We start from the raw sequence: 13,057 nt of genomic DNA, 5'->3' as shown, positions 1-13,057 counted from the left end.
GATTCTCCCGGGGGGAATTAGGGCTGCGGTGAGAGTTAGGGCTGCCGGTGTGAGGGTTGAGGGGGGGGTGGGGGAGATCGAGGTGAGTTGGGGGGGACGGCGAGGCTGGCCCAAACACATGGGGGAGACCAGCAATTGAGTGGTGGGGGGGTCGCACGGCCAGTGATTGGGGGGCCCGGCAGTGTGGGCTACTGCGCAGCGCCGAACTCCGCTATGACAGATTGACGCATGCACAATGGCCCGCTCAGCGCTATGCTGCCGGCCTCTCCAGCAGGAATAGGCCCCACCCAGAGCTTTTTAACGAGGTTCACACTCGTGCACTCTGCAGTGCACAGAGTGTGGGAGGTTCATTTTGAAAATCCTGCTGAAAAAACCAGCGGGATTTACTCCAGTTTTATGCGAATTCGGCACATTAGAATTTTTTTGGGAGAATCTCACCAGTAATAAGTGGAGTCCTGCAGAGATCAGTGCTGGGGCCTCAAATATTTATATTAATGATTTGCATGTAGGAACCAAATGCACAGTTTCAAAATTTGCTGATGGCACAAAAATAGGTAGGAAAGTAAGTTGTGAAGAGGACAGAAGGAGTCTGCAAAGGGATATTGACAGGTTTAGTGAGTTGTCAAAATTTGGCAGATGGGATACGATGTGGAAAGTGTGAAATTGTCCACTTTGGCAGGAGGAATAGAAAAGCAGCATCTAAATGGGGAGAGATTGCACAACTTTGAGATACACAGGGATCAGGGTGTCTTGGTACATGAATCACAAGAAGTTAATATGCATGTACAGGTGATTAAGAAAGCAAATGGAATGTTGTTATTTATTGCAAGGGAAATGGAACATGAAAGTAGAGCTCTGATGAAGGGTCCTCCAGACTCGAAACATCAGCTCTGTTCTCTCTCCACAGATGCTGTCAGATTTATTGAGATTTTCCAGCATTTTCTGTTTCAGATTCCAGCATCCCCAGTAATTTGCTTTTCTTACAAAAGTAGGGATGTTGTGTCACAGTTGTACATTGATGAAACCATATCTGGAATACTGCGTGCAGCTTTGGTCTCCTTATTTAAGAAAGGAATTAATTGTATTAGAAGCAGTTCAGAGAAGGTTCACTCAACTGATTCCTGGGATGAGGGGGTTATCATATTAGGAAACCAAAAAGAGAAAATGCTGGAAAATCTCAGCAGGTCTGGCAGCATCTGTAAGGAGAGAAAAGAGCTGACGTTCCGAGTCCAGACGACCCTTTGTCAAAGCCCACTTTGAGAGTCAAAGCCCACTTTGAGAGTCAAAGCCCACTTTGAGAGGCAACATGAGGAAATGTTTTTCATACAACAGGTTGTTGTGATTTCTTTAATTTGATCACTGGATATGGGGATCACCGGCAATACTAGCATTTATTGAGAAGGTGATGGTGAGCCTCCCACCTGAACTGCTGCAGTTTTTTTTGTCATTATGGTTCAGTACAACTGAGTGTCTTATTAGGCTACCAGAGAGAAATTAAGAGTTAACCACATTACTGTGGCCATGAATCACATTTAGGCCAGACTAGGTAAGGACAGCAGATTTCTTACTTAATGGGACATCAGTGAACCAGATGGGTTTTTACAATAATCCGGTGGTATTCTAGTCACCGTTACCAATGCTGGCCTTTTATACCAGATTTATTTAATTAACTGAATTTAAATTTTCCTGCTCTCCTGGATGAGATTTTAAGTTATCCAGTAACATGACCATTATCTACTATATTCAATCTGGATCGAAGCTGGAATGTACTGCCTGCAAGGGTGGTGGAAAGAGCTTCAATGGTAACATTCAAAAGAAAGATTGGTTAGCATTGAATATACTGCACTTCTAGGATATGCCTAAATGACTCTCTGCCTATATATTCCCTAAGCATTAAACTTTTGCTCCTCTGGTTGCTACAGATTCCATCTGTCATACAGAAATGATGTCTGGACATTAGCCTTGTGTAAATATGTCTTGTACCAAATGTTACATTTCTCCTTCTGGACTGTGAGTTCCATTGTTTATAAAGGGAAGGCGAAGATGGAAACCTACCTCCATCTCTCACATGCCTATGTGAATAGAGTAATTTAAAGTTGCAAAGAACATCAGTAATTAAAAAGGGAAGTATGGTAGCTGTCTTTTAATGAGCCACTGTTAAATTACAATAGTGACTAGACTTCAAAAATACTGAATTGACTACATTGCTTTGGGACTTCTTAAGGTAATTAAAAGCACTTTATAAATATAAGTCTTACTTTGAAAAGCATGGTAGTATTGTAAAGAAAGGCAGTAATAAACCATCAAGGTTTGAGGATGGTCACAATCAATGTACCCTCCAGTTTTTTTGGGGGGGGGGGACTGCAGACCCTTTAAATTTTTTTGAGCATTTGTGCACACTAATTTAAAGGGGCCGACTTGTGCATGGCCTGACTTTTGGTTCGGAGGGAAGATTGGTCACACTGGTTAGATTAAAGGCATGCACTGTAAATGCTACTATTTCCTCTTCACGCTTTTAGTCTGTCAAGCAGAAATGTGACTGTCAACATGAACTGACAGTGACAAGATTTTACTTTAATACGATGTAGCTTTCCTGAGAGAAGCCTTGTTTAACCATTTTCCAATAAAACAACTAAACACCAAGTAAAGCACTGTTAGGTGTAAATGTTATTACAATTGTCAGGTACTATGAGTTGCTATTTTCTAATCGCGAGCTGAACATCTAACTGGTATACATGGGAAAATGTTTGTGAATACTGGTCGCTGAAAATTTATAAAACTGTAAATAAAAGCTCATATCTGTTTTCAAAACAGAATGAGGACTTTAATTAAAACGACAAGTATCAATGAAAGAAACAGAAACTACAAGAATTTACTGAATCTGGCAGTATATATATTTCAAGAGTGTTAACCCCATAAATAGATACAATAATCATCATCTGAGCACCTCTGCCAATTGTTCTCAAGGCTGCTTTTTTCTGATCCTATGACACACTTCAGTGCAGAGTAAAATCAGTCATTTTGTCCACCTTCACTTTTCTCACTATAATTTTGTAAAGTTCTAAATAATTGCTGATAATTTTGGAAAATATTAAATGAGGCACTGATCTTTAGTACAATTTCATCTGATAAACTGTATTTAGATTGACGGATATTGCTAATTTACGAACTTTAACCATAAGAAGCTTCCCAAGAGCAAGTAATATTTCTTTCTTTTAAAAATATTCAGGAGAATGGGAAGATTCTATGGGAACTTCACAGTAACTTCATTGCAGTGTTAATGTAAGCCTTACTTGTGACTAATAAATAAACTACTTTACTTTAAGATTCAAATAATAAAATTACACAAAAAGGTAATTGTTATAAGCAATACATTTGCAAGTGCTCAGTTAGATTTTGATGCTCTCAGTGCATAAGTCCAGGGAAATTGCCTTGATATATTTCCAACCAGACTACTGTTTTTCAATGTAATTAAACTCACAGGGTGCAGACCTTAAATAATTATTATATGGCAATCTTAAGGATGAGACCCGAGACTTATTTTATTGCATTTTGTTGATGGAGAATAAAAACATTCAATATAGTGAGGGTTGCTCATTAAACCAGCCCTTTGATAATATTTCAAATTTATCAAATAATTGACAAATGTGTGATTTGATTTTTGAGGCTTGCAAGGAGATTTAGTGCTGATCATATTTTAGAATTCAATCAATCAACCTTTGATGTTAGTAACAAAGTGGACATATGGGGCATTGTTATATTGTAGACCGCATAGATGCCATTCATAAACAATCATCTGTTTAATGATACACATATACAGGGGGAGCTGGACTGACCTAAAATCCAATTCTTTGGATGTTTTGGAGAGTTTCTTTGGTGGAGTAAAGGATCCACACTATCCTTCCATTCTTTAATGCGCCTTAATGATTGTTATAAAGTGGGCCTGTTAAAAATGGACCAGTTTTCAAATTTTAGGGTGGTTAATTTCTTTAAACATCTCTGTTCGTAATAATCTTTTGTAAAAGTGAATATAACGTCCTTTTATGTATTGTTTGTAAAAAAAAAAATGATAGTTATTCTTAAGCAATAGAGATAATATTCCACAGTATTGAATTAACCACTGTGTGAAAACATGCTGAGATATGTTATACAGCATGATTTGAAAAGCAATAATGTACTTGTTGTGGACTGTAATTAAATAAATCATGTATGTTGTGTGCTGGACAATCTACTGCTTCCCTTGGACCACAGGCAGTGTTGGGAAATCAATGGAGCAGTACTTTAAGTGCTACTACTAATTGGGTTGTTGATGTGTACTCCCCTGTGATATGTTTAGAAACTACTGTCTTTTCAGTACAATGTGCAAACAGTATAAAATTACCAAAGTAAAGTTGAAAGCATTCCTCAAAATGTTTATACCTTTACCTCACTGATTTTCACAGTGACACATGCTGTGACTGTCGTTAAAGTGGTGGTTAATTGTACTACAGATCGCTTCTATTCCTAACCTGTAATTTTGAACCTTGATGACAATAAACAAATGTATAATCTATGCGCACTCCTCTGTACGGCATCTAAATGTCCTAATATTCGTTGAAAAGTAAAATAACTGTTGATTGGGTGGTATCAGATCAACCTGATTTATTCTAGAAAATCCTACTCGTACAAAAAGAAAATTAAGCAGAAATAAACAAAGTAACCATTCCAATTTTTTTGATGCTTAATAATCCTCTTCTAGATGGAAGTATTTTTCCTATTTACCAATCTGTGGCGTTTTGCATGTTCACATGGCAGAGATTTGTATCTTAAGAGCAAAAGCTGATAAGTAAGGAAAGGGGATCTGATGGGATATTAAAAGGCTTTATGTTAATGCTTTTAAAGGAAACAGAAAAATATCCTCAGTTGTTTAAGAAGGAATTCACTTTAAGGTAAGTACTGAAAACAGAAAGTAGATTATTACTTCCACTTGTTTAAGCATTACTTTAAAAAAATCTCACTTAAAGATCTCAACGTGGAGCCTCCATTTCATTGCTGAAATGCTGGGGTTGATGCACTCTGTTGGTGTTCGCCAGTAGTGTCCCCTAGGAGTGCTTTGTCTGTATAAAACTGATCAGAGTGGAATTGGTTCTTTTAGCGATACATTGATTGTGGGTTCCTCTTTCTCTCTCTCTGCCTTTCTCTCTGCATCTTTGCCAAACATTATGGTTGAAGGAAAATTAAGACTGTTCCATCAGTAGAACAATACTGTGTAGGAACAGTCTTCAGGGCATGACACTATTAACAAAGACTGATTCAAGTCTAGAGGTGCTTTCCTCCGTGGAGACTATTTCAGAATATTTTATTCCACCACTGGGTGAAAATAACTTGTTAAAGGATCGAAATATGTTATATAGCCTAATCACAAACACAACAATGGACTAGTCTGGATTATAATGAAGGATTGAATGCTGTATACTTGACAACCTGAAAGCCAATTCTGGTGACACCTTCCGGACCAGAACTGGTTATGTAAATTCTGAAGTGGTGGAGTAGCTGTGATATTCATTTTACCTGGCTGTTGTCAAGGATTAATAATGATTTCTGTGGCTGATGCTTGAATCCTTCATTCACGTATGTGCAGTGGATCCTGTCAGCTCTCAGCCGGAATCCTAAGGGGAATGTAGAGGCTGAATGTCTCATCACAGGAAAGAAAAGGCATTAAATAAATTTTGCCCCACAGCAAGTGTGCCTCATGTCAGTGGAGGAAGGAACTGTGGGTCAGTCCAGACAGATGGGATGAAAGTTTCTTCCCTCTCTGGTAAGCATAAAGGGTCTTTACGGAAATGAATTTTGGCATGCAATCAGCTCCCAGTGGGTGCAAGTCTACAACATAAAACTGTCCAAATTTGTGTTCTAATTGGACAATCTCATTCAAAGAGGCCGTAAGGGTAGGTGGGGTGGATGATGGAAACGTGTTGTTGAGGATTAGAGTCGTCTCTCTCAGTTGAGAGCTAAGTCACAAATGCTGGTGCTCTGCATTGCATCTAACTTTGTCCAGTTGACCTGGAAATGATCGATATTGTCACTGGATGCAAAGAGGACAGGTTCTATTTTCTGCTTATGGTCACTCTTCCCTGACAAGTATAGAAAAGAAAATAAGATTGGAGGCGACTATCACACATTTCCCCAGCTGAAAGAGGAGGTGGGTAGGCATGATGGGAGGAGAAATTAAAGAAAAATGAGCTCCAAAGTAGATCTAAAGAGATAAGTGGGCTACTCTTTCAGCCTTCTACGCACACAGCCAAAAACTGATTCAATTCCGGATGGTTTTAACTACACAAAAGCTTGGCTTAGCTTCTACATGTTACAGGATCAACAAGAAAGTAAACAATTGAAGTCTTTGAGAATGATGAAATATGCATGGCTATCTGTGACAGGCAGATAAAGTAAAGCAATTAGGCACGTAATCCGAGTGGTAGGCAGCAGCAGCCCCAAGCTCTCTATTAGTTAATGTAGTTTGTACCTCCTCATCCCATCAAATCAGCTAACACTTCCACTAATTGGTTCATGAATTATACAACCCCCATTATAATTTAATCACCAATAAACATTTTGGGCTGGTGTAGAGTGTATCTCTCATTAATTCGTTAATTTAAGCAGATGGAAGGGTGATCAGATGAACGGGTGGCATACATTGCCTGAGGCAGTAAAAAAGTGGACAAATAAAATATAAAATAAAGGGAGGGGGAAATCTTTCAGGATTTCAGTTGTCAGAAACCCAATCTTCAAGCTGACAGCCGCCTTCCTCTCTGACACTGAAATTGAGTGACAGAATCATATCAGCGCTTGTCAACTGCCTAAACATCAGGCTGGTTGGTAAACAGAGCACAATGTAAATTAATTCTCATCTTACAACCCTTTCTCTGTTCCATGAATATTTCAGCACAGGCAGCATAAATATTAATACTAATAGCTTTGCTCAGTAGTTATTATTTCTGTTTTATGACAAATATTCATAAAATATTCAGGACCTTTTAGAACATTTACACAGTTGAATGTGAGATTGCCAGCTTCCAGGGAAGTTTGAACATATTGGGGTGCTCTTGATGTTTTTTTCTAAATTAATTTATAATGAATGGTTAAAAATGTAATCAATTTTGTGCAGTGATTCACCAAAATATACATCGGGGTTATTGCTGGATTCTCGCAACAGGTCACCTTTTTTTTTCCCCCTTCTTTTATTTTTAATTGGATTCATGAGTTTTATATCTGATGTTGTAATTTGCTTGAAGTACTTGCTAATTTAGCAGTTAATGGCAGCCAAATACAGTGTCTCTTCAGCCCCTGGAGAGATTTTATTCACAACTGGGGTAGATTTGTCACAATCAATTATGACTTAAACAAGAAATGGCCAGCGGGGGCCGTGCTGGAGGAACTCGATCTCTGAGACAGGGCCAGTACAGCTGGTATCTGAGCATTTCTTGATGCGCCAACTGCCTGAAAGAAGCAACCAAATAATACCAAATATGATGTATTTGGACTTTTCCAACAAATCTATAGGGTATATGAATTATTACGGTTCCATTTAGATCACTTTTATTTACATTGTGAACATTATTAAGAATTGTATATACCCTGTATGTTTTTTTTTACTGTAATGAAATTTTAATTAAGTTTTTGTTTTTAGGACTTTATGCCTTAGATACATTTGTTTACAGTTAGGTAACAATAGGATTATTTTTCATTAATATAGTGCAATGCTGTTCTTTAATCATTGCACTTAGTATATTTTGAGTAGACCACCCAGGAGGTATGGTACAGTAACTGTCCTTAAGACAGTTTTGTAGTAGGCATACATGATTTTCCCCTTCCTGTGGTAAAGTGACCATCCTTCTATCTTATTGTCATTGGTTGCATTGTACATACAGCAAACATTTCAGCTTGATTCTTGTTGAGATCATTCTCCTAAATACTTTGAAGATTTACGTTATCTGTGGAAGACTCTACTACATTACTTACATCCACATGTTTCCTTAGCCATCTGACCCTCAATTATAGCATTGCCTAATGGAAATTCAAGAAAAGAATGAAATTAAAGATATTAGTGGGTATTATTCTTCTTTTCAGTTGATACAGAGAAGACATACAAGGGACTGCTGCACGCATATTTATAATGGGATACCTCTACAATCCGTTATAGGCTTGTTCTGACCAGTGTGCAATTTGATTGTTTTCATTCTCGTTCTTATTTATAAACCTTCCACAAACCCAGACTACTTATATTCTGTGTCTGATTTGCTGTTTCTTTAAAGGGTGTTTTTTCTGGATGTTCCTGATGATGCTGTCATTGAGCGTCTCACATTGAGGTTGTTGGATCCCGTTACAGGCGAAAGGTCAGTGATTCTCTTTTTCAAAATGATCAATTGTGTGAGCCATTGTGTGAGCCACTGTAGATTTAGCCACAAGATCTGTGCTGTGCATTTTTATTTTATCACCAAAAGAAGAATAGAAACCTTTGATGTTTTATCAGCTTCATTGATTATCCCCACAGGTACCTTAAACTTCACTGATTGCATTTGCTACCTATAGATCAGGATGTAATATATATTTATTATAATAATTAGATTTGAAATCTCTGCCTTCTGAGTTACCAAGTTTATATTCTCATTTTACCTACCAATCTACAAACTAGTGAAAAACATCTTTTAATATTTATGCTTTAAAGCACTTTCAAAACATTGAAACCTGTATTAGTTACTTTAAGTCCTCTTAACACTCTTAAACTTCTCTTCTCTAATGAATGCAATCCTATTTTTTCAAGAATCTTGCCATAACTATATCCTCTTATTTCTACTAAATCACTGCATTCCTTTTTATTAGCTCTAATATCCTTTTTATAATGGGTGCCCAAAGTAACACATTATTCAATCTGTGGTCCATGAGCTGTGGTATATGATTTGTAGGATAATGCTAAGGGTGAAGAGTTAATGGAATTTTTTTGTCTTGAAGACTACCCAACAGTAGTTTCAGCCACTTCCTCTTCCTCTTCTTTCCCTTCAGCCTAAGCCAGGTACGGGACTAACCTCCTGTAGCCTCAGTCCCCTCATCATGCAAATCCTTCTCACAAGCCAACTTTCACACATCATATTCATTATCTGCTTACTGTGCCTCTTCAATAATATCCTTCCCCAATTCCTCAACGATATCACCAAATTGCTGACTGTGCTTTTGTTCTCTAATACCCAGCCCTTTGCGGATGAGTTGGAAGATGGGAAGGCTGGCAGAATAGCGTGGAAGCTGTCAGGTGGCTTGTTAGAAATCCTCTCACCATCATGCCATTTTGCCAGTGGTGGACAAGATTGTCTGCTGTATGAGCCCACTTTAGCTACTTATGTGTCCAATTAAGGCATCTTACTACCCCACCTACCTTACTTTGAAGGTGCCCAGCCATTAATGCATCCTCATCCTGCAGGTGGAGCCTCACAATGACCACTGCTTCTCCTTAAGGATGTGGCAGTATGCTGACCCTGGGTTCCACCCACTGACCAAAGCAGGCTCACCTCCCATTTTCAGCTTCAGCTGTGGGACTTGTGCCTCCTGCTTAAACTTCTGGCCTATTTTGGTGAGAATGTCAAGATTGTTAGCAAACAGGAGTGTGATTTCAGGTATCTGGGCGCAGCCAGGAACTTTAGACAATAGCCCCCATTTGGTAAGGCAACACTCAGGCAAGTGTTTGGAAAGTTGGGGAGCAATAGCAAAGGAAACTAGTGTGACAATACTGTGCCTTTAAGAGATGTTTTTGTGTCATGTTTCTTGTGAAAGGTATGTTTAAAATCCAACTCTGGTTTATCGTGCCGATCTGTCTCCTCGGCAGCCCACATGCTGAGAATGCAGAAGCATAATTGAGAAATTGAGGTGTGAGAAAATTGGTATCTCTCTCCAGAGGTGTTCTGGAGACTGGAGGACTAGCAGCCCACATACCAGCACATAAGCCTATTGTTTGCTGATTGATTTTGAAGAGGGGTTTATGTTTATGAGGAATATTGCTTAAATTAGAATTAATAGAGATAGGCTAGCAGTTAAGAATTGCATCTTGTCATGTATTTCAATTGGTAAAAGTTATGCTAATTCTTTTTGTTATAGTTAAACTGTATTGTTAAATAAAGTTTGTTTTAATAATAGCTTCCTAGTGAGTCAATAGAATCACACCTGGAGTGAAACACCTTATGCTCACACTAATGCCAAAATCAAAAATATTTGGGGTCTAGTCTAACTTCATAATATACCTCGGGGTTTTTGATCTGATCCCTAACACTAGGGGCACAGGAGGGCCAAAGTTCATTGCAGGACCTGGTGGAATGCTCTAGCTCTTCCTGCCAATAAGGAAACCATTAAAAATTAAACTTACATAGCTGGGCATCTTGTGGGCCTGGACCCATCAGCCATTGGCTTTCCCCAGCATCTTCCACAGGGTTCGGAATGTTTATTCCAAATGACATTATTTAACCATGACTTTTGAATTTTGATTTGTTTCTCTTCTATTGATAAGAAAATATAGAAAATCAGTTCAGAATAGATAATAATCTTTCTCCAATTAATGTTATCTCGCCCTGCAACAACATAATTAATAATCTGATCAGTTTTCTTAGCAAATTTAAAGTTTGTGGACCTTGAATCCAAATCAGCTCACTGATTCTTCTTCACTCAACCTCTTGTGAAAGTAGACCAGAATATAGATGAGAATTCCATTACCAAATGGTTAATCTATATTAAATATCTAATTGTTTCTGCTTTGTGCCGTAATATTTGCCCCTCTTTGTTTTCTCTTTGAAATTTTGTATCTTGAGTTTGTATCATGTTATATTTGGGCTGCTAAATTTGGTCCCATGATGCTGCTGTTGCAGCCTGAAATGTACAAAATGGTGGCTGGGACACTTCCAACCACATCAGGCATGGTCCACACCTCACATTTTGACTGTCAGGGCACTAGTGCATGTATGCACACACCACAAGCATGCAAAGTAGGTGGATTATGACATTAGGTAGCCTCTAACATCTGCCATTTGGAATGTACTCTCATAGTTCAGCATGTATTCAGCTGCACAAATGGCCACCCACCACACACACACACACAACACACTCCACCTACTCCCACCATCTCCATTGATTCTATTTAAAGGGCCAATCGTGCAATTGGGGTGCTTTTGGCTTTCCTGGCATGAAGTTAGTAAAATTACTCCATTGAGTATTATTGGAGGAGATTTGAAAATTCTTTTGGCCTTACAAGGAGTCAGAGGAGTTGGAAGGTCAAGCGAAAGCCTGCTTCAGTAATGCTCTATAGTTGCAGTTTCCTTTGGGCTATAACGTGACTTGGAAATGAAGCACAAGCAGCAGAGAGAGGAAGTTGTCTATACAGAGAGGAAGCCTATCCACTAAGGGCAATTCCCTTACCTCCAACTCAGCCAGCAGTGTGCAGCGACTGCATTTCACTGATGAAGCACAACCAGGCCTACAGAGTAAGGATGGAACTGCCAGTGGCCATTAGGTTCAGCATTGACCTAAACCTTTATACCAACGGATCCTTCTTGGGTGGGTGACATCAGGATGACATCAGGAAAATCTCCTGGTTTGCCACCAATTGCTGCATCAGGGAAGTGACAGAGGTCCCATACAGTACCATTGAATCTCTACAATGCAAAAGGAGGTCATTTGGCCCATCAAGTCTGCACCGGCTCTCCGAAAGAACTTCTTACCCACCCTATCCCCATAACGCCTCACATTTTTCATGGCTAATCCACCTAATTTACACATCTTTGGGCAGTAAGGGGCAATTTGGCATGACCAATCCACCTAATCTGCATATACGTAGGAGAAAGGGCTTCATCATCTTCGTGATTACTGTTTTGTTGTGTGGTTGGGGTTTAGACAGGGTTTGGGGGGTTATCTAGTTTCCCATAAGTATACTGCTCGAGTATGTGATCTCTCTAATCATAACTGTTTATTTACAGCAAGTATATACACATTTGGACCTCCACACAAGATTAGAGCTTCTCCTCATCCAGATCCCTGTTACTTAGCCATGTGATCTGACATCATTATTAAACCAACATCATGGTTGAAATTTTACTGCCTTGCCTGCCACAGGAATTGGAGCTGGCGAGGGGCGGAACATGGAAACGTCCGTTGATCTTGGGCCTGATTTCATGGTTTTGGGACAAGCGAGGCCATAAAATCCCACCCCATGTATGCTTCTGATGTTAACCCTTTACACTTACCACAGAGAAACAGGAATGAGCTTTGCCAGGTTTGCAGGATTCTCAATGGTGCAGGGTGAAATCAACTGCACGCATAAAGTTCTGCAGGCCCCCAAATGTTAATGGGGACTGTACCACAGCTGCAAGAGCTACCACTCCATTAGCATCCAATTGGTGTATAACCATACCCAGAAGATCCTGTTGGTGAATGGCTGCTATCCGGGCAGTATCATGCTGCATTCATCCTACACTAACCATCGTTGACCCAGTGTGTAGAACCAGATGCTGACTGCTGGGTTCAAGGTTATCTTCTCTACACCTGGCACACGACTCTCCTCTCTGCCACCCATCTAAGCAAAGACAGTGTATCTACAATGAGATCTATGCAGGGAACTGGAATGTCATGGTATCCTGAAACAACGATTCCGCTGCCTGGACTGATCTAAAAGTGTTCTCTAGTACTCCCTAGAGCATGTCTCCAAATGTGTGGTGGTGCACTGTGACCTCCACAACCTTGCTATCATGTGGGTGCAATCTTTGATACCAGGCTTTCAGAGGCCACCAGGGAAGAGCAAGAGAACACATCCAGGACCCTTTCCACCAGAGAGCTAGCAGAGCGCCTTTTCAGATTCCAACTCTCTTAAGGTGACATCCCCAGGTACCAATGCAACATCAACTTAGTGAAATGGTGGGTAGGATATGTCTTTTGAAATTGCATTCACTGACCTTCACCACTATTTAAGGTTATTAAACAATTTCCAGCACTGCAGCCAGTTCCTCAGGACCAGACTCTGGAAAATGACCACCCTAACCAGGGCTGGAGA

At 39.6% G+C, this 13,057-nt stretch overlaps 1 protein-coding gene across 1 annotated transcript in view; it reads left to right on the top strand.

The window, feature by feature from the left end:
• The window catches only part of ak8 (adenylate kinase 8), a 160,871-nt gene that overhangs the window by 132,715 nt on the left and 15,099 nt on the right, over positions 1 to 13,057 (top strand). The window contains exon 10 of the mRNA XM_078227557.1: positions 8,292 to 8,372. Within this exon, the coding sequence (XP_078083683.1) occupies positions 8,292 to 8,372 (81 nt within the window). The remainder of the gene's footprint in view (positions 1 to 8,291; positions 8,373 to 13,057) is intronic.

The sequence above is a fragment of the Mustelus asterias genome, chromosome 13 (genome assembly GCF_964213995.1).
Source record: "Mustelus asterias chromosome 13, sMusAst1.hap1.1, whole genome shotgun sequence".
Classification (NCBI taxonomy): Eukaryota; Metazoa; Chordata; class Chondrichthyes; order Carcharhiniformes; family Triakidae; genus Mustelus; species Mustelus asterias.
This window is presented reverse-complemented; position numbering and strand designations above follow the sequence as displayed.